The sequence below is a fragment of the Labrus mixtus genome, chromosome 8 (assembly GCF_963584025.1).
Source record: "Labrus mixtus chromosome 8, fLabMix1.1, whole genome shotgun sequence".
NCBI lineage: Eukaryota > Metazoa > Chordata > Actinopteri > Labriformes > Labridae > Labrus > Labrus mixtus.
In genome coordinates this window covers 29,234,248-29,256,138 of record NC_083619.1, presented here as the reverse complement: position 1 = coordinate 29,256,138, position 21,891 = coordinate 29,234,248, and the positions used below count along the sequence as shown (strand labels likewise).

General features: G+C 44.4%; 1 protein-coding gene across 2 annotated transcripts in view; it reads left to right on the top strand.

Moving 5' to 3' along the window:
* Positions 1–5,732: 5,732 nt before the first annotated feature.
* Positions 5,733–21,891, top strand: part of tmeff1a (transmembrane protein with EGF-like and two follistatin-like domains 1a) — an 89,876-nt gene continuing 73,717 nt past the window's right edge. For both annotated transcript variants that reach the window (XM_061043634.1, XM_061043633.1), the window contains exon 1: positions 5,733–5,892. In XM_061043634.1, the coding sequence (XP_060899617.1) occupies positions 5,733–5,892 (160 nt within the window). The remainder of the gene's footprint in view (positions 5,893–21,891) is intronic.

The window sequence follows — 21,891 nt, the reverse complement described above, 5'->3', positions numbered from 1 at the left end:
TAAGTCAAGTGTAAACACCTATTATATGCAGATTGGATGTGTTTGAGGTGCAGGGAAGTTTTTTGTAATTTCCACAAAACATTAAACCACTTATGCACATACGATTGAAAAGTATTTCCTGTGTATGATTTCAGAACTTGATAAAGTGACACTTCAGAGAAACATAAAGGTCTTCTGAGCTGAATTCTTTAGGCACTCAAAAAGGTGCTACGTTTAAATGCAAAGACACGACAAGCAGCCTGTTGCACCACATGCTGATCAACCCATCTCTCGTAATGAAGAGGACGGAACGAGCATGTGCAAGGAGCTACAGTCCTCAAAGTGGTCGGTTCAGGTTTGAATCCAGCCGATGGCTCCTTAGCCGCGTGTCATTCACTCTCTCAGGTGGTAGAGTCGGTCGTCTCTCAACTGGAAGGTCGGGTGTGATCCCCAGCTCCTGCAGCTACATGTCCGATGTGTCCTCGGGCGAGATGCTTAACCCTGAGTTGCTCCCAATGCTGCGTCAGCGGCGTGTGAATGTGTATGAATGGATTAGTTACAAAGCATTTACTACAATCAGTGTGTGAATGTGTTGGCGCTTTGACTCGTCAGAAGACTAGAAAATTGCTTTACAAGCTGAAGTCCATTTACCATTTCCTTGATTTTCAACTCTATCCACTGTCCTGTCTCTCTAATAAAAAGGTAAACAAATTAGTAGTGCAACTCATATCGAGAGTCAATGGAGGCCGGGAGCGTTGGATTCTAGCGTCCAATACTGGAAACACGTCACCGATCAGTAACGTTAGACACATGGAACGTTTTACAATTTTATTGCAGATTAAACATTTTACTCAAGCACCTTTTAAAAGAGTACATGTCTGTTCTTCTTCTTGTGGGAGGTGGTCAGACGGCGCCCTCTACTGACTGCTGGCCACAGATCATAGACTAATATTTGCATTATTTAGAGCTGTAACGTCGTATTGCAGATTTAACAAATGGAAATCATTCCTGCTCGTAAATTGTCTTAGAGCCAGACGTTCTTCCAGCGAGGCGGCTGGGAGACGACAGACTCTCCGTGTCTCCCGATCCACAACACACGCACTAAGCCAATTAGAGATAACTATCATGCAACCTAATTTAATTAGTATCGCTCATTTGCCATCCCTCTCTTTCCATTTAGGCCCTGCAGTCCACTCAATATCCCCTCCCCTCCCCTCCCATCACTCCCAGTTAGAATCCACTACAGCAGGCACGCAGCCCACCCACAAAGGCTTTAAGAGAACGACAAAGCCTTTCCAGCTCAGAAGCATGAAAACACACATTTTCCTCAGTCCTTATCGAGTCTCAGCGAGCAGACGTCTCCAACAGAGATTCTGGGATTGTACCATCTCCATGATGGCTGCGTCATTCTTAACCCCCGGAGGCCCAACGTTGAGATTTAAGTCCGTCCATCGTTGTATTCATAGGGCACTGAAGTGGTCACTGGCAGTGTTTGACTTTCATGTTTGCCGATTTTTAGATGAATGATAGTGGCGGTGTTGGTCTACCAGATAATTTGATTATCTGTAGCTTTGGTATTCTCTGAGTTTAAGAGAGTAATTATTGTTTTAAAGACACACTTCATCAAATCTGCAGAGTTAACAAACTGCTCAAGTTCTCCTACAAAAAACCCTAAAAACATGGATCAGTTCTGCAGAACTTCATGTATGTTGAGTTTAAAGTGTGCTTGTACATGTTTCTTTTACATTTTTACAGGCTGTATATGATGTAATCTTTGCATAAAACCTTCTTAGAAATGATTCAGAAACTATAAACGGAGCCGTAAGTAACCCGTTAAGGAGCGTATATAATCTGCCTCGTCAGTTAACGAGTAATCTGTAATTCTCTTCCTGAGACATATGGCGGGAGGAATAATCTGTGAGCGGCTTCAGGACGACCAGCGAGCTCCAGTTAAAACCTCCAACACTGAGAGCAGAGCAGACGAAGCTTAGACAGAAATTAAGACAAACCCTTCTCAGCACCAGAAACTAGAACCTTGATTAGTTTCCTCGAAGACTCGGGAAGATTTAAAGGAACTTTTCATGACGTGTTATCAAAAGGTTGAAGCCAGGATCGATGTTCTGCTTTCCTTAAATCTGAGGGTAGGAGGAGTTGATAAATGAGTGTTGGTGGTAAATGGTGTCCAATCAGTCAGATCTGCAGTGAGGTGGTAACGTCATGGGCGGGTCCATTGAACTTAGAGGGTTAGACCAGTAACATCAGACTTTGTATACCCACACCGGGACCTGCACAGACATAAGGCTGGCAGAAAATAAAGGAGTCTCAAGCATCTGACCCCCAAGGCAACAACAACCTGTTCAGAAACGTATTTCAGTCAGCTTCAAAAAGCGGATCGGATCCAGACCGAGGATGCAAATGTTAGCCAGGTGGCTAATGCTATCGCTACTGATCCAATACGCATGCTCTGATATGATTACGTGGCGTCTGCAGAGGGACGATTATCTCTGTCTTTCAGAGGCCCAGACATTTCTTTAGGTGGGCCTGCTGGTGTTAAATACTTACATTTTTCACGTAAAGTTTTGGTTGATGTTGGGAGACGTGATATTTGATCTGCTGAGGCTCGTTCGTTGCAGGTGTTGGAAGGTGGACTGATGATAAATCCAGTAATGAGAACATACATGTGTCCCAATATGGAGGCATGCACCTTAGACCATTAAATATGTAAAAAGAAAAATGGGGTAGAGATTGAAAAAATACCAGAGTTTTCAAAGCGTGGGTAAGTCATTACTGTGTGTGTGTGTGTGTGTGTGTGTGTGTGTGTGTGTGTGTGTGTGTGTGTGTGTGTGTGTGTGTGTGTGTGTGTGTGTTTTTAACTGCCAGCCTTTTGTCTTGAAGTCGGCCTCTCTGAGTTTTGGCTCTGTGTCGGAGTGAAGTGAAATAAATCAGGGAGGACTTCTTTATTTCTGCCGCGGCCTCTCCTCTCCACACCTCCTGGAAGGTCTTTAACCTCGTCCAGAAAGCTAATCAGCAGTGTGGTGAGTGATTTAGAACAGGCTCGCTCCACTCCGCCGTCTGGCAGGAGCTGATAGCGCCCGGGAGAGCTGTTAGAGCCGCCGGCGTGGAACCAACCATGTCCAACAGCACCGCAGAGGACCCGCATCTACAGACCCCACCCCCCCTCCACCACCGCCACCGCCACCACCACCGCCATCACCATCACCATCCTGCTGCTGCTTGAAACGAGAGAAAGAAAAAGTCTGAGCAAGATGGAGAGCAGACAAAAAAAAAAAACTGCAGCTGGATGAGAGGTGGCCTGCCAAATGAGTCGGTCTTGGTGGAGTGCCAGCGCTGCCCGAAATGGAGCTCTGAGCCAATCAGAGCTGTGTAAATATTAATGCAGGCATCGCAGAGAGTTTAATGAGTCGTGTGGAGCGCTGTTTAAACGAGATGTTCAGGAATCAGTCCACAAGAGGGTCCACAGACGAAATCAAACAGGAAACAGTCACTGGTTTTTATTTAACAAAGGAATGAAAGGACCAATCAGTGAGATGTGTAGAGAGTGAAATGATAAACTGAGTTTACTGTATGATCAGACATTAAGGAAACATGCTATGTTGACCAGAGAAGGTAAGGCAGTTTTAAGACACGCCCCCACACGGCCGTTTTGGACACCCCTCGGTTTGTCAGATATGAGAGCAGTTATCAGGTCAACAGGTGTTGCAGCGATGGAAGCGGGCAAGAGAAGTGGTTCAGATAGAAGTGATTGTGCCCGACCTAAAAAGCCTCTGCATGTTTCTAATAAGCTCCACGAGCAGAAACGTGCTCAAACTAGGATCAATATTGGAGATGCTTTTGAAAAATGGAGAGAGGTTAGAACACAGAAAGGTTTACAGACCCATGCAGAGCTGGATAAACACTGAAGCTTCAGAGTCCACCACATGGTGACCTGAGTGAGCATCAACTCTAGAGAGGAGGGGGGGGGGAGACAGCTCTCTATGATGTTTAGAATTTAGACTGCAGTACCCATTTTAAACACTAGGTGTCAGAGTTACATACTGCTCCTTTAAGTAAAGTGAAACAGATGCTACATTGGATCTTCGTACAGATGCCTGACTGTGTCTTAAACACATTAAAGACAGTATCTTGAGGTAGACACGCTAAGAAAAAACTAGAGACCAAAAACATTTTAAAATGTGAACGCATTAAATACTTTAAGGATCAGAGGCTGAGGGCGCCTTGTACCTGAAAACAGACTTCTACAATTCACTTATCAGACTCTTTTATCCAAAGCGACGTACATCAGAGAGTAAGAACAACACAAGCAAGGATCTAGAAAAAAGGGAACAATGTGAGTAAGAGCAAACGATCAGCTTTGAGTCTGATTGGACACACAGGTGCTGACAGGAAGTGACCAGAGGCAAAGCACAACATTGAGGGCAGTTCTTGAGAGCTCTAATCAGTATAGAAACCATCTTATAAGTCGTCGTTATCAAACAAAAACCATCGTCATTACCATCATCATCATCAATAATATGGAGACCATCATCATTAAGTTAGTAGGTATTCATGAAAGAGCTGGGTCTTTAGCTTTTTCTTAAAGGTGCAGAGGGACTCTGCAGATCACATGGAGTTTGGAAGTTCACTTCTACGTCTATCTTGAATCCAAAATGCTAAAGGCTAAAACGTGAACTTTCACACATTGTGCATCTTGAAAGATACACATAAGAGTTTCTTGAAGCAGAGCAAGAAGAGAAATGGCCAATTGGACGCTTTACATAAAGTACTTTTAAGAAGAGGCTGAGGATACCTTGATACGGCCAAATGTACCTTTAAACATATCACACAGAGGGTGGTTAGGTATTCATGAACAGTGAGATTCTTATTTATCAGATTCCATGTAGAGAACAGTTTGGTTTGTCTGGAAATGACTCAAAACAAACATGAGGAAAGACTCTGGACTTTGACTCTGGTAGAGTCACATGAGAGGGTGAGGTTGATAAGGATGTGTACACGTGGAGGTTTATCTGCAGTGATTGTAGAGCAGATAATTGTGATGTAGTTTTGAATTTCAAATATTCTGTTGCTGCGTTTGTGTTGAAGGTGTGCGTGCGCGCGTGCGTGCGTAAGGGGCGTGGAGGTGGAGGGGAGTGTTGCATCCTCTCACGTGACCAGCCTGTCTGTCCTCTCCTCCTCAGTCCGGATCTCTTTGTTGTGGTTGCAGCAGCAGCAGCAGCAGCAGCAGCAGCAAGCTGCTCTCTTTACGCACCGCTTTTCCGCTCCGCAGGATCCTCCAAACCGCGTCTTCACCGCGCGGAGAAGCAGCAGCAGCACAGCCGGAGCAGCGCGGTGAGCATCAAGGGCTGCCTGGGAAACAGGACGTGGAGGACTGCTACGTCTGTGGCATCCGACAGAAGGAAGCAGTTTCAGATACATCCGCCTGTGAAGTGCGCGGAGATTCGCTGCGGAGGACGGACGGATGGCTCCTCTTCTGCCTCCCTGGACGAGTCGGACCGCCTCCAAGGCTTCCTGAACGCGGAAGCAGGCAGAGGAGCTCTCTATACATTCCTCCATCTTCAACCGCAGACCTCATCGCCCCCTCTGCTCCCTTCTCTCCAGCCTGCAGCGGGACGCAGCGTTTCCTCTCCCGCGGCTCCTCCGGGATTACGCTGAAATTGTTTGCACGCCTTTTTTTCCACCTGAATTAGAGGAGCGACTGGTTTGCCTGTCTGTCGGTCATCATCTTCATCTGCGTCATGGTGTCAGGGCCTGGGAGGTGTCCCGGGCGTGCCGGCGGGGTGGTCCCGTACCTGGTGTCCGCCTGCCTGCTGTCTCTGCTGCTCTACCTGCCGGGGGCCCGGGGGTCTTACAACCCTCAGAGCGGGGAGTGTAAGGGCAAAGGAAGAGACTGCACAGGTAAGAACACTGCTGCTGCTGCTGCTGCTGCTGCTGCTGCTGCTGTGCATGCAAACACCACACAGGGAAATCAACACTTTGATACTTCAAACCATCATTAAACAACATTCATCAGCATGCACCTCCTCCTCCTGCTGCTGCTCTCAAACCATCAGAGTCCTGCAGGTGTTTCTTTAGTCCCTCTCGGGGCTTCTGCATGTGGCTCCAGAGTTTATTCTGACCTTCTCATAAGCTATCAGACAGACTGCTCTGGTTAGAGAGTCTCATATGCTATCCGATGTGCTCCATGGTGAGTTTCCAGCTGAATGAAATGTGACAGAAATCACTGCATGCTGCAAGTTGGTGTAAAATGGATCTTTTGGCTTGAACATGAATATTGATATCTCCTGTAGTATCTTTAAAGCTCCTCCTGGGAGTTAATCACGACACTGCAGCTGCTTTTTGAAAAGTGCATTTTGTTGTATTTGTTATGTAAAGGGGTCAGTAGTTTTCACTTATGATCTATTACTGGAGAACATTCTTTAACTGAACATCTTTACTGCTGGTTTCAGCCTCCTTGATTGGAAAAAGTTGCTTATTTTTGAATCTTTTGGGACTCATTCAGTTCTTTGTTTTATTTTTATGCTGTCATTGGAGAATAATTCATTTTATTACAAATGCACTCAACATGCTTTCCCTTATCACAAGTCACCAGTGAGAAGACAGGTATGACTGTAGATGACAAAAGAGACATTTTGATTCATTTAATTTCAAAGTCCAGTCTCCAGGTTGAGAGTCTCTGGTGCCCCTGTAGGCCTTAAGATGACTGGAGATGGATTTAGAAAAGCTGACTATAGTCTGATGTGTTGATAGAAATGAACATTTATTCAACTTTTTTTGTTTAAGATTTTTATTTTTCTGGCATTTTGTGCCTTTATTGGAGAGATAGGACAGTGGACAGAGTCGGAAATCAGGGAGAGAGAAAGTGGGGAATGACATGCCGGACAGGTCGGATTCTAACCCGGAGGACCACAGCCTCCACACATGGGGCGCGTGTTCCAACCACTGCGCCACCAGCGCCCCTATTCAACTCGTTTTTAAAAGATGAACAACTTATAGATTCTGTAAATCAGTTTAAACTCACCTGATTGGCTCCTGATTCCTACAGGCTCGCATTACAACGTGAGAAAAATTAAGCTGCAAGTGGTGGACAGAATCGTCCTCAGCTCGACCTGCCATCACCTGTGTCCTGCATTGTTGTGTTAGCATGCTAATGTTAGCGCTCTTTAGTTAGCTTGACACAGAATGAGCGTGATCTAAAAACTCTTACTAACATCCAAATAATCAGTGAGTATGTTCTTCTTCTTCTTCTCTAGTTCTTGACTAAAACAGCTTTTATACACAAGGGGAGGAGCCGGCCGTCCCGTCCATGTAAACACGGCTCTGACAACAACACAGCCAGCGGGACTCGAGCTTCTCCCTCATTGTAGACAGTCATGACTCAGAGACACATTTACACAGGACAGACTTTATGATTTATTTATGTGGAACATGTCGCACATTCTTCTTTTAATCTTCGGCATGATGAAAGTAAGACTCAAAAGATATGGATACCTGTTTCGGTACCACGGCAACAAAAATAGAAGTACCTAATATTGAATAACCCAATATTGCAGGTAAACTTCAGCAGACTGTCTAAATGTACAAGTACTTTGGCAATGTTTTTTTTTTACAAAAAATGTTTGTGCAATTTTTAAAGGATTAATTCCTCGCCTACACATATGTCTATTAAATAGATGTAGTTTTCTTTTAAAGGTCACATATTCTCCTCTTCTTCTTCAGTTTAAATAAGTCTCAGAGCTCCTCTTCAACATGTGTGTGAAGTTTCTTGTTCTAAATCCACTCTGATCCTGTATTTGATCATGTCTATAAACCCCTCTATTTCAGCCCTGCTCAGAACAGGCTGTTTCTGTGTCTGTACCTTTAAATATGTAAATGAGCTGTGTCTGACCACGCCCCCTCTCTGGAGGGGCTTGGGTGTACTCAGTCTTTCTGGCTCCATGTCCTATTGTTTACGGTGAGAAGGCAGACTCAGAGGGCAGAACAAACACCTAGCTGTGGGAGTGTCACCCACCTGGGGGAGGGGCTACTGCCCTTTGTGATGTCATGAAGGGAAAATCTCCAAACGGCCTGTTTGAGCACACATTTTCTGAAAAGTGGAGCAGGGAGAAGACAGAGCGGATGGACTTTTCTCATGATTGGGGGGTTTGTAGACAGACTAGAGACACATGGTGAAGTGGATTTTACAGAATATGGGACCTTTAATGATTTGGTACTTTTAGAATAACAGAGATTGTATTGGCCCCGTGACCCTTTGACCCCTGCGATTGATGGACATGTATCACATCTCAGCATAGTGCGTGAGTTTAAGAGAAAAGAAGCATTTAAAGAATCTCTCTGAAACGACAGCTCTTTAATGAAACTTCAGTTCTGATTCTATTACAGACTTCAAAGAACCAAACGTTTTTTTATTTGAAGTCCCTGAAGCTCCGACTCAGCGGGGGGGAAACGGAGCCAGGATTGAAACTCGCTGGAAGAAAGCTTTACATAAAGATATGAAAAAAAAAAAAAAAAGGTTTTTAAACTCATCTAATGAACTTTGATGTCTGATCATTTCTCTAATGAACATGATGAAGACACATCAGGTCCTTCTGAGCGGAGGTGGATGGAATGATGACCGTGAAAAATGCGGCCCTTTTGATTTCAGCGACGCTGAAAACACGGAGGGAATCACGGAATCTGACAATGAAAACGCAGAAATATCAAATGTGTGAAATATCAAAAAGTAAAAAAATCAGTGGTTTCCCGACCAACACTCACCTGGTCGTTCACACATGCACCTCACAGCGGGAGAATATCCAGGAGGGGGCGTCGCCGGGACACGAGAGTAACCTCCATCCAGGTGACAACATGTGGTTACATCATGAAAAACAGATTTAAGAACTATTAAAAAAAAACGGATTTCATAGGACCCTACAAAAAGAAGATGTTGATTTATTAATATCTGTGTTTTTCAAGCAGTAAATTAAATCAAAGGTCAACGAGTGTAAAAAGTATTCTCCCTCTAATTAAAATAATCAAAGTGTAAATAGTAAAGTATCGTTGACCTGTGCGTCCACATGGAGTCATCGGTATCATCGTTATTCATTCATCACGCCGTGCTCCTCAGCTTTTATTAAAAATGTAAAAGATAAACTGCAGAGATGTAAATGAGTGTTAGCCGTCGCTCCGGAGCGTCTGGAATAACTCACCTCGCTCATGTTTAATTAATGGATCTCTGGACCGCCTTCTCTCACGTTGTCTGCATTAAGAAACGGAGCGTTTTCCTCTCAGATGAGCGCGCTGCGATCCTGATCTCTGCTCTCAGAACGCCCCGACACGCCGCAGCAACATGCAAACACTCTGCAGAGGAGGGGGAAATGTTCCATGTCACTAAACAAACCAAACACCAGACTTTTTAATTTTGTTTGTGAGCACCGAAGGCCGGATTCCCGATCTCTCTGCTCCGAGCGCGACGACCACCGAGCTGCGTTTGATACCAGATAATTGACCGCCATGTTTTTGCAAACTGTTGTTGCTCAGAAAGCAGACGAAGAAGAAGAAGAAGAAGAAGAAGAAGACGAAGAAGACGAAGAAGAAGAAGAAGAAGAAGAAGAAGAAGAAGAAGAAGAAGAAGAAGAAGAAGCTTTTACAGATCAAAATGGCTCGTGGCCGCTGCTGTGTTCAGGGTTTGTAGGAAAATTCAGCCCCGGAGAAGCATCAAGCGTTTATAGCACACCATTATTCACTGGTATTATGATCGCTGTGTGTGCAGAGAGTCAGCTGTTGGATTCCTGAGGGGACGATCTGAGCTCTGGGTTTGTGTTCCCACTTCCTGCCATCTTTCTCTGGTTACTGTCGTCAGGAGGTTCACATTTACAGAAAAGACGGAGACATTTAAGAAGTGCCAAAGCAGCAGGTGTGGTAGTCTAATTTGAAAAAAACCCAGCAATAATCCCTGGAAAACCGCCAAAACCAACAATAAGTCCCAGATCATGAAATGCATCCGTCTCTGGGGACAACAAAAACCAAACCGACCACGCATTTGTTCCATCCTCGTGTAGTTTAAAAAACAGATCAGTGGCGTCCCATGAGCTTCACATTGTAGTTTCACAAAAAACAAACCTGGAGGAAATGGAGCATTTGTTTGGGACTATTTTTAGCGGCGGATGAATCCACATTTGATAACACAATGATTGTTGCTAGAATCTCTAGAGGCGCTTTGGGGAACTGCTGAAGGACGGCTGTTTCCCACACTGAGATGACACTCAGGCGTTATTACGGCCGCCAAAGTATATTTCGCAAACCTCTCTTTTATCTGTATTTACTCGCTATAGGAACACGGAGGTGCAGGAGAGAGAAAGTCAGCGGGGGCGTCCCTCCTGTAAACACACTGATTGAGGTTTGATGTCGTCCATTTCTAAATGTTTCTGAAGCTGCTGTCTTGAACTCTCAGTTTAGCCTAGTGGTGATGTCACACGCCTCATGTACGGAGGCCATAGTGGGAATTTGGGGTCGGGCGGGACCAGCTGCTGTGTGTGTGTGTGTGTGTGTGTGTGTGTGTGTGTGTGTGTGTGTGTGTGTGTGTGTGTGTGTGTGTGTGTGTGTGTGTGTGTGTGTGTGTGTGTGTGTGTGTGTGTGTGTGTGTGTGTGTGTGTGTGTGTGTGTGTGTGTGTGTGTGTGTGTGTGTGTGTGTGTGTTGATAACTTCACATGAAACTGATCACAGAATCTGTTTATCGGCGCTCGTCTCACAGACACTTGCTGGTGAAACAGGAAGGGGGGGGGGGGGGGGAGAGCTGAGGGATGAAGGAGCGTTTGTTTTGCTCTGAAGGTCACAAAGTAAGACTTTAAAACAACTCCGGTCACTGAGATGTTTTCCTTCAGCCCCCCCCCCTCCGTTGATTCACGCTCAGTAATAAATCAGAGGAGATGGCAGCAGTTGGCAGAGAGCCTGGACGAGCCCAGCAGGTACAGCGTGTCGTTGTGAAGTGAAAGAAGCCGGAAAGGAAAACCCCTCCATCGGAGTTATTTAACCTGTGATGTCACCTGAGACCCCCACCTGTTGAACCACAGACTCCTGCAGATCATCACAGGAGCAGTCGGCTGTGTCTTCACCGTACAGGAAGCTGATAGCCTCAGCCCCCCTGGACTTTTAATATCTACATATGGAGACACCAATCCTGTTTATATTCATGAATATGAACACACACGTTTTTATAACGCATCCATTTTGATTTTATGAACATTAAGACTTATTCATAATTTTGACAACATTAAAGTCTTTCTATGTGATTTTTCACACTTAAATATAAATCAAGTATCTCCTCTGAAAATAACTCTGTGAGTCATGACTGTCTACAATGGGTGTAACACCCGAGTCCCACTGTCTGTGATGTTTTCAGAGTTTTCAGAGTCCTATCTTCACTTTGTTTACATCGCCCGGACGGCCGGCTGACTCCTCCCCTCGTGTATAAAAGTTGTTTAATTGAGGGACTAGAGAAAAGAAGAATAACATACTGTACTCACTGCTTAACTGTGTTTCTAGATCACGCTCATTTCAGGTAAATTTACATGCAGTGTGAAGATACGAGCATAATAAAGATCGCTAGCATTAGCATGCTAACACAACAATGCAGCGCCAGTTGTTTTGGTTTCATGCTGGTGCTCAAGGGCGACATCTGCTGGATCAAAAAATCACATAGAAAGCCTTTAAGTGAAACCAGATATCACCGTCAGAGACATTGGCTGGAGAGAGACTTTGAATTCTCTCCGTTTATGAGACACACTGATTGTCGGCTCGCTCTAGAAATGAGGCTCACGGTGTGAATGACAGATTAGTTTCTCAGGGCCGGACGGGGTCGACCAGCAGAGGCTTCCCCGCTGACGTCCGTCCACTTCCTGCGTTGTCGCTCCTCTCCAGCTGAGGACGAATTATCCACCCATCACGTTTCGTCGACTGAGTTTAGAGCAAAGCAATTATCTGCAGCTCTGCAGGGTGACAGACACTTTTAATTGTCCTCTGTGAGGAGATAAAAAGGTGTTTGTCAACAGGCGGGATGTGGACTTTCTAAATCTGCTGTGGTTCTTGGAAGTTTAATTAAGCCCCGAGGATAAAGCCCGGAGGAGAGTCAAGGTGCTTTTTGTGTGAAACTGCAGCAGTCTGTTGTGTTTCTGCTCGTCCTGAAACTGAAGTTTTACAGGTCGAGTCTCTGCAATAAGATGATCATGAAGTAATAATCATGATCCATAACAAAACTGCATCTTTTAATACTAAGAAAATACACAGTACATGTTTTTAATCCTTAAAAAAACATACAAGTTTGATATGGAAGTCTATACTCATCATAAGACAGCAAAGTACAACAAATATTTCAAGCTTCATGTAGAGAGATTTTAATTTTTAATTCGAGGTTATAGAATAGTTAGATATTATCCAGACTATCGGTATCAGCTAATGTTATCGCAGGTATGCACCAATATTACTCGATTTCTTCACCAGTCAAACAGCATTTAATTTGTGTTTCACTGTCTTAAACTAGCAGTTTTCTGTCACCAGCAGAGGGCGCTATATGGATTACAACAAACATCATCACTCTGCAGAGTGTCGAGCGGTGATTAACTTTGTAGGGATGCAACGATTCACTTTTTTCAGTTCTGATCTGATTCCGATACATACTGTATGCACCGATACCGACATTTTTAAAATCTTAACTAATAATGATCTTGTTATTGTTGGGAAAATGTGTAAGGCTCACAGAGCTGTGGTAAACAAATATATAAATACATCAAATGAAAATCAGAAAAGAAAAAAAAGAAAGAGTCTGAACCTCCTCCAATCAGGAAGCAGAAACAACTGTCAGGTTTTTCAAATTAAAAGTTTTAAACTGAAGTCTAAGACTCTTCCATCTCGTCTGAACGTCGTCATGGAGACGATTTGTTGGCTCTTCTTCTAGTTCAGTCTGAACGTCTTCAAAGCGAGACTGTGCGAGCTGAGAACGTTTAAAGGGTCCAATCATCTTTCTTGATCAGTGACATGGATCGGCTTTGTCAGTCCGATATCCTGAAACTGCAACGCCATAAATGTGTAAATCTATATTTATCTATCGCTACAAATTGAACATAAATGTAAGAAAGACATCATATTTTTTTCTCTCCTCAATATTTATTTCAATATCGGCCACAAAAGTCCCATATCGGTCGGGTCCTATTTTAAATACGACTTTGAAAGCAGAAGAACACTGTGCATTAGCTGCTAGTTGTTAGTTATTCAGTTTTGGTCATGATGGCGTTGGTTTGGTCGTCACTGTTGGATGACTGGAAGGGGAGTAGTTTTATTTTGATGAATTAGCGGGTGGTTAAATGTTTATTGAATCTAAAACGTTCAGAAATGTAAAGGATGCTTGTTCCTGCAGCCTCATCGAGGTAAAGTTTTAAATCTCTGACACTTTGGCAGCTTGTGTAAGAGTTCTAGTTTCCTGCTCCCGCGGAGAAGGGGGGAACAAAATCTCCTAGAACAATCATGGTCTGGAAAAAAGAAAAGAAAAAAGAAAGATGACAGGATCAGAGAATTCTTAAACCCACAAACTGCCTCTCACGGACACCTGAAGCCGAGTGTCACCCCACAGCAGTGACTCACAGGAAGGTGATCCTGCAGCTCTGCAGGTGTGTCACAGCCTGCAGGCGCTCAGGTGACACCTCCACCTTCTCCAGCTCGCCCTCCGTCGCCCTGCAGCGCCGGCTCTCAAACCGCCACGTAACACTGATGTCTGCACTTCAAACGAGCTAATCTCCGACCGAGCCGGAGCCTCGGATCAAGTTCACTCCTGAAATGTAAATCTCAGCGTCGTCCGACCGCAGGTGTGAACGTGTGGAGCGGCGAGCGTCTGATTGATCTGCCTCTTTGATCCTCCTCTTCTTCTGAGAGAAACCTCGCCTCCTCTTTTCTCCTCCTCCACTGTGAGGTCAGAGGTCAAAGGTCAGGGTTCAATACAGGAGAGCATCAGTTGAACTTTTTGATCAAAGACGCTTGAACAGTTAAGAACAAAAAGTCTCATTTTGATTTACAAAAAGCCTCTAAAGTTTACAAGAGAAGGTTAAGAGGTATTCTATTTATGTTTTTGAACACATCCTAAATAACAAGGCAAATTTATTTCTATTTCAACAACAAGGCAATTCAAAGTGCTTCACACAACATCAAAAGCATCATGACAGAGGAAAGAAAAGAAACATAGAAAATATTTAAAATCACTAAAACAAACAAGTCACAATCACAGAGAAGAACCATTCGGACATTCCTGACCTAACTGAAGGTCATTCAGTGCTTCAGCAGGTCGCAGGAAACGGGCTGAAATGGCTGCTACAAAATCCATGCGTTCAAATGTTCTAATGTTTTAAAGATTGCATCTATTTGTTTGTATTTTGGAGTTTAACTGATTAATAAGCTGAATGTTTGTTGTAACCCTGCAGCAGTGAAACAGGCTGTGATGACTTAAAGTTGTAGTTTTTTGTCCCTCACAGGCTCAGGTTGTTGATCTAAGAGTGTGACATCATCACAGAGAGGATCCCTACAGAGACAGACCTTTGTGTTACACAGAAAGGTGATTTTTTTTTAGCCTCAATCGGCTGTTAAATCACTGTCCTCAAAAACACACGGGGAGTTGCTGCTCTACCTCTGTTCTGATTGATGCGTTTGTATGATTGTGAGACTATAATGTGTTTCTTTGTGAGCAGCGGTCCACACACACATCAGCAGCATAGAATAGAATAGAATAGAATGACTTTATTGATCCCAAACTGGGAAATTGTGGTATTACAGCAGCATGTTATCAAAGCAAATAAAACTATATAAGAATAGATACATAGTAAACACTTAGAATATACAAAATTAGAATAAGATTTATACATCAAGGATTTAACTTAACATTCCAACTGGTTTAAAAAAAAAGAAAAATGAAATACAGCATTTATTCAGGCTTGTCAACTGAATGTAAAAATACTTGCGAGGCGTCACAGCGAGTCGTTGACACGTTGAAACCTTAATGGACGTTTCAGGCGTCAAAAAAGGAACAGTTAAAGAGTTGGCTCGGACCTCCGCCCCCTCGCTGAGGAAATTAAAATGATTTCTGTGACAGCGGTTTAATGTGTGGGCCGTCAATTACACAAAGTAATACCGTGTGTGTCGATGGCTGTGTAGATTAGGCGTGAGTGGCAGCTTTATGAAGACAGGGACGCCTCATTTGTCAGATTTAGAGCGGCGGCGCGACCTCCACACTGCAGCTGCTGGATTTAAACACCCCGAGCTTCTACTGCAGGTCGGAGCAAAGACACACAGCTCAACACGAGGCTGAATACAAGGGGGCGGTGATGTAGCATCAGTGTACACCTCCGGACAGATGACCCGCTCTCTGTGTTTCAGATTTGAAGGATGCAGTGAAGGCGTAAATGTGACTCAATGAAAAACTCTTCAAAGTTAACAACATGTGGTGTTATCTGTTTGGGGCTTCAGAGCACGCTGTTCAGGAAAAATAATGTTCATCTCTCAACTCAGTTTGAATCGGCTTTCAGCAGCCGAGCTTTGGGGATTTTTGTTGAATCACTTTTTTTTCTACACATTGGTGGTATTAAAGGATTCACAGGCAGGAGATTTATGTGCTTACTCTTCAAACAGCTCTGAAAATGAATCCACTCTGCAAACACTCCAATCTGAACAGGTGTATCTGTCTATTTTCTACTCAAATATTTCTCATTACAATTACTATAAATCACATTTACCTGACAAGCTCAGATAAAACCTCTTATGTCAAGATACAAAAAGATAAAAAATAAAGCATACTGCTTGTAATGAGTATGCATAATCTGCTCATGGGGCAAGACAACTTTGACTTAAGAGTCTTGAAGTAAGATAGAAAATCTAAATTAGGTCAGCCATCTCATTTGAGACACATTTGAGACACTCAACCATTTCTTGCACGATTGGTAGACATTCAGAAGTTCATTTTGGGGCTTTTTATGTCTTTATCTTAGAGACAGGACAGTGGATAGAGAGAGAGGGGGAAAGGAGCTACAGGTCACACTCAAACCACAGCCTTTGTCAACTTGTCAGGTGAACGTGGCTTAAGATAAGAGTACTGAGATGTTTTTGATAAGAAATAAGATAAATAGCTTACACCTGCTCAGATTTCAGTTTTTGCTGTGAAATCTCAAAAACTGCAGTTCCTTGAGTTTCCACTAGAGGCTCGCAATCCCCATAGAGCCCCTTGTTAAAATGTCCAGCTTTGCTTTTTCCCCTAATAAATTATACTGAAAATAATTCACCATTATGCAGATGATCCTCAATTATTCTTACCAATGAAAACAGATGACACCAATCAGGAACTGCAGTTCCTCCAGTGTCCACTAGAGTCTGTCTCCTGCAGTGAGTCAGTCCCCATAGAGCTCCATGTTAAAATAAACATGTTTACATCCTGGTACAAAAACAGTTTGGGTCTCTAGAGCTCATTTCTGTCTTCAACTTTAAGTGATGTAGAATTAGGGGGCGTGGCCTCTTTGAGTGACAGGTGGGAGCTGCAGTTGGAGCCTTTTTTTCATGTAAATATCAGACACATAATTCATTGAGATTTATAAGGCATCATGAAGCGTTTGGTTTCAGCCTCTGACAGGAGCACGAGGAGGACAAGTTGATGTTTTAACTCGCCTGGCTGATCTGTTTACTCTCAGATCTCAGACTCCCCTGCAGGAGGTCTCCAGCTCTGAATGTGTTTACTGCAAGAAAGCAGCTGTGTCTGCTCTCATTAGGTGGTCTTCATACGTCTTCTCTGCCTTCGCCCGTGGATATTTATCCTTCCCGCAGCTTCTCTGGCTTCATTCTTTTTGGAGACATGTCCAGTGAATGCGGCCAGAAGACTGCGTTCAGATTTAGATTTCTGAAGTTCTGAGACTCGATCAAACCACTAAAAACCAAAACTAAGATTTAAAAGCGTCTCCCTGTACAGCTGCAGATGATGTTGAGGATTATTTGTGTGCTATGCTAACATAACTGCCATTGAATCAATTTGTAACAGAAGTATTGACTTGTGCAGCTGTAATGGTAAAAATCACATTCTTTGGGGATTCATAAAGCGGGACGCTCTGTTTCTGTTATCACTGCGTCCTATTCAAGCACTGCATTGTGGGAAACGGCAACCCTCGATTCAACACATTGTCTGTGTTTGCATTAGAGCTACTCTTCTTCTCTTGTTAAGCTTTACATTCACACAGAGCCGTGACCACACACACACAAAGCCTCATTCATCTCCTCTGAAAACATGGAGTCGTCCTGAATCAGGCGGTGAAAAGAGCTTTAGTCAATCAGTGCTAATTAGACCTCCTCTTCCTGTTGGCTGACTCTGAAAATCAATCATTGATTTCTAAAGATAACCAAAAAATCGACTCCAGGTGAAAGCCTGCTCTCTCCAAAGTCTCAATGTTCACTACATCTGCTCATCAAATGTTTCTTTACTGGATCTTTTAAACACCGCCTGCCCGAGGTGCAGTGATGTTTTGGACATGCCCCTCCCTCAACAGTTATTGGGGACGTATGATGTATGATGATGTGAAAGCCAACCAACCACCATTCACCGGTTTGAATGGCGAGTCATTTAATTGTATCCTCTCCTAAATTCACCTGCTGCGCTGTCATTGGCTGGAGGAAACACTCCAGCTCCGCCCAGAAACGTCCCGAGTCAACCAGAACAAAGCAGAACAGTAAAATCCAGTCAGAGGACAGAGTCTCTGCAGACACAGTCACCACCACACATGTACGGAGGCCCAGAAGGGACAATGGAGCAGCTTCACTTTAGGAGAAGTCTGTCTTTTATTTTGAAGGGGAAAAACTGCTGACTGTACATTTAAATAAATGCATATAATTGGGCCGGCAGCCCCCTCACTCTGAGGCCTCTCCATTAATGCATGTCCACAGGATCCTGTTTGTGCATGTGTGTGTATTTCGGCCTATGTGTGTGTAGCATGTTCATTAAACAGAGTGTAAAACCGAATTTCCCCTCGCGGGATTAATAAAGTATAAATTATAAATTATTATTATTTTTATTTTTATTATAATCTGTCATTGTTAATCACAGTCTGACCGCTCTGCTGTCACAGTGAACCCTCCAGCAGCTGAAGATGTGCACTCTTTTCCATGTTGCATGCGATGCACTTTAGTAAACCCTTGATGGCGGGTGAAATGGAGTCGTTGGAGTTTGATCTGTGGCAGTTTTTTAGCCTGTAGCCGTGTAGTAACGCCACAGCTCCAGGTATCTGTGGAGGAACTCGTAGCTTTTACATCCATTAACTGTGCTGCTAAGTGTTTGCATGCATTCATGTAGAGTGCCTTTTATAAGAGAGGACAGCTGAAGGGAGACGGGAGATGTTGGTAGGAGACGGTGGACGAGGACTATAGCCTCCGCACGTGTGGAACGTGACATAACCTCCAGACTCTCGCCGTGCTCAGTCAGAGCACCTTTAGAAAGATATCCCCTGATGGCAAACTGTACCGTTGTGTCAAGTGTTTGTATCGCTTTCTCACATCTTTCCAACGCAGCCGACAAAGTTAACCGCTTCACTTTTGTTTCGTCTCACTTCTGTCTCGTCGTTTTACCTCCTTCGCCTCCAAACATGAGCCGTTCAGGTGTTACAGGAAGTCGTTGAAGTTGTCGGTGTAACAAACATGAAGTACCTCCAAACTGCTCAGCCTGTTGTTTCGATCTTCCTCCACGCCATGAAGGCGCCAACTTACCAAAATGCACAGGCCTACGAGCGACAGTAACGTAGTACCCACATGTGCTTACCATACACACATAGAGCCGATTGTATAGATCGACCACATGGATGGGACACACTGTCACAGAAACCCAATCCCACTGAGTCCGGATCAGATCAACACACCCCTAGCTGTTCCCTCGTCTCGACTCTTACATCCATGCAGACAACCCGTTTGAAATCAATCACACTAAGTGTTCTCATATTCTGATACAGGACAGTCAAGCTGGTTATTTTTATGGAACAATGGATAAATGGATGTCTATTAAAGGCTTTCTATGTGATGTTTCACTCTCAAATATATAAATCAATTATCTCCTCTGAAAATAACTCTGTGAGTCATGACTGTCTACAATGGGTGTAACACCCGAGTCCCACTGTCTGTGATGTTTTCAGAGTTTTCAGAGTCCTATCTTCAGTTTGTTTACATCGCCCGGACGGCCGGCTGACTCCTCCCCTCGTGTATAAAAGTTGTTTAATTGAGGGACTAGAGAAAAGAAGAATAACATACTGTACTCACTGCTTAACTGTGTTTCTAGATCACACTCATTTCAGGTAAATTTACATGCAGTGTGAAGATACGAGCAGAATAAAGATCGCTAGCATTAGCATGCTAACACAACAACGCACCACAAGTTGTTTTGGTTTCATGCTGGTGCTCAAGGGCGACATCTGCTGGATCAAAAAATCACATATAAAGCCTTTAATGGATCCTCTGTGGCGTTATTTAGCAAACAAAATCCCTCAAAACTCCTCAAGACCAAAACTATGTTTAGTATTTCCATCAATGAATGTCCTACTTCAAAGAAAATCAGAAACTATATTAAAAAACAACTTTTTAATGGCTGCTGTGTTTTTTGTAAACTCCCAGTGTCCGTAGTACGGGAGCGTCTTCAGTCCGACCTGAGGACAGAACACTCTCTCTCTAAAGATTTATTTTTTTGCTTTTTGTGCCTTTAATGGAGAGAGAGGACAGTGGATAGAGTTGGAAATCAGAGAGAGAGAGAGAGGGGAATAACATGCAGGAAAGGAGCCACAGGTCGGACCTGAACCCGGGCCGCCAGCTTGGAGGACCAAAGCCTCCATACATGGGGCGTGGGCACTAACCAATGCGCCTCCAGAACGCTCTCTCTACATCCCGCCTCTCTTGTTATTAGCCTCAGGATACAGAGCAGCTTCTTGCTGATGGTGATGAATTCTTCATGACAGAGTAAGCGACGGAGGCCGAGTCAGACTTTTATTTATTCAGCAGCGATTGATTGAGCCAATATTTTCTCGCCAGGGTTGATTCATAATTCAGTGCTGCTGTGTTTTAATTCTGCGGCCGTCGTACATCATCCTTACCGAGGGGGTTGTTGGTATGCATGTCTGCAGCTCTTCTTCTTTTATTCTCCTCAGCCTTTTGTAACCGGGGAGCCGGCCTCTGGCCTCTGCTGTGCTCAGAATTGGAATGGGACCTGATTAGTCTCGCATCAGCGCCTCTGAGGGTGAAACCATTCAAGGCAGCAACAAGGGGGACGAGGTGGGGGGGGGGAGGTGCTGTGAGGCTTAATGAGTACCTCACATATAAATCTGTCACTGGGTCGCCTCAGAGTTTGAGAGCCAGCTGATTCAGATCATCAGCGTTGACGATGGTCGGAAGCTTTATTCCAAACACAGAATGAAGATGTTAGAGGTATTTCTGACTGTTGTTGACCTCTGAGGTCGCTGTTGGTTTCTATTGTTTACACAGGACTGGGAAAATCAAAAAGGTTCCCCTGAGTCTGACTCTGATGGATCACACTGAAGACATTGTTTTTACTCCTGTGAGTCTGGTCTCCTCACAGACGCTCCGTGGTCTCGGCTTTGTTTGACAGATTTCTCTCCGCGTTTGTGGTTTGCATCTCGCTGTTGCTCTATGCCTGAATCTTTCAGGTTCTGTTCTTCCATCCAGCAGCGTGAGAGTTTCCGTCTCGAGCGTCTTCCAGATGATGAAAGAATGTCTCACGTCAAACCCGAAGCTGTAAAGTTCAAATCGAGCAGGGCTCACATCGGGGGTCGTGTGTCGTCGCTTCAGAATCCATACCGGAGTGAGACATTTTCCATCCCTGCAGTGTGAACAACGCCGACGGGAGGGGATTTATGTGATTGCTGAGGTGAGGAGAGGAGGAGGGTTAAAGACTGAATAGCTCACAGTGAGACAGAAGGGAAGACGGATCCTGACAGGGAGGTTAAGAAACGTAAAAAAACTGAATCAGGATCCTGTGTTTGGCCGTCAGGCGGCTTGGACTTGCAGGTTGAAGTCAGTTTTCTAATTGCTTTGTTTCTGCTCTGTAGCTTTAAGATGCTTTCATTTCAGCCACGCTGGGAACAGTGGGAGGTCGTGATGGATTTCAGGGGGGGTTCATTGCATGCTCGTGGCGTCCTGACAGCAGCGTCCACAAGCTTCATAAACAGTCCCGACGTGCAGAGAGGCCGTAAAGCGTGCGTGAGAAACGTCGGCAGGAAGACAAAAGCCCCTCTCAGTCTGTGGCCGGCTCTCAGAGGAGCAGCACTTCACCATGAAGATAAAACTGATTTATTGCAGACATATCACACAAAGACAAAGCGGATCAAACAGCCTGCAGAGGGGACACTCGAAGCCTTCAGTGAGAGAAAGCGATCATTAAGACGGGAAAACACAAGAAAAGAGCAAAGATTTCTCCTCCAGAACAAACACACAACGTTGTTCCATAATCCTGACGTTAAGAGCCGCTCGTTCAGTGAAGTACCACATGGTCTAAATCTGTTGTTTGTACCAGTATGAGATGGTTTTTGAAGCCAAATAGACACGATCACTCGTATTTATACCAACTAGAGGTCTGCAGGGCCTTGTAGAGCTTCTTTTTTTTTTAAACACGTAATTCGGGCTCACATCGGGCCGGGCTCCGGACCGGGTAACAAGGAGGCAGAAAGGCGGAAGGCAGGTCGAGACCAGACGGAGGGTCGGAAAGATGACGCTTTGCAGACATGCTTGGGAGCCGGCTGGGATTTAGTCGGGCTCTGGTCCATATTTACAGTTATTAAGACGGACCGTTCCGGGTCGGACAGAACGTGCACGAGCTCGGGTCGGTTCAGGCTGGAGACCCCCCCTCAACCCAGTCAT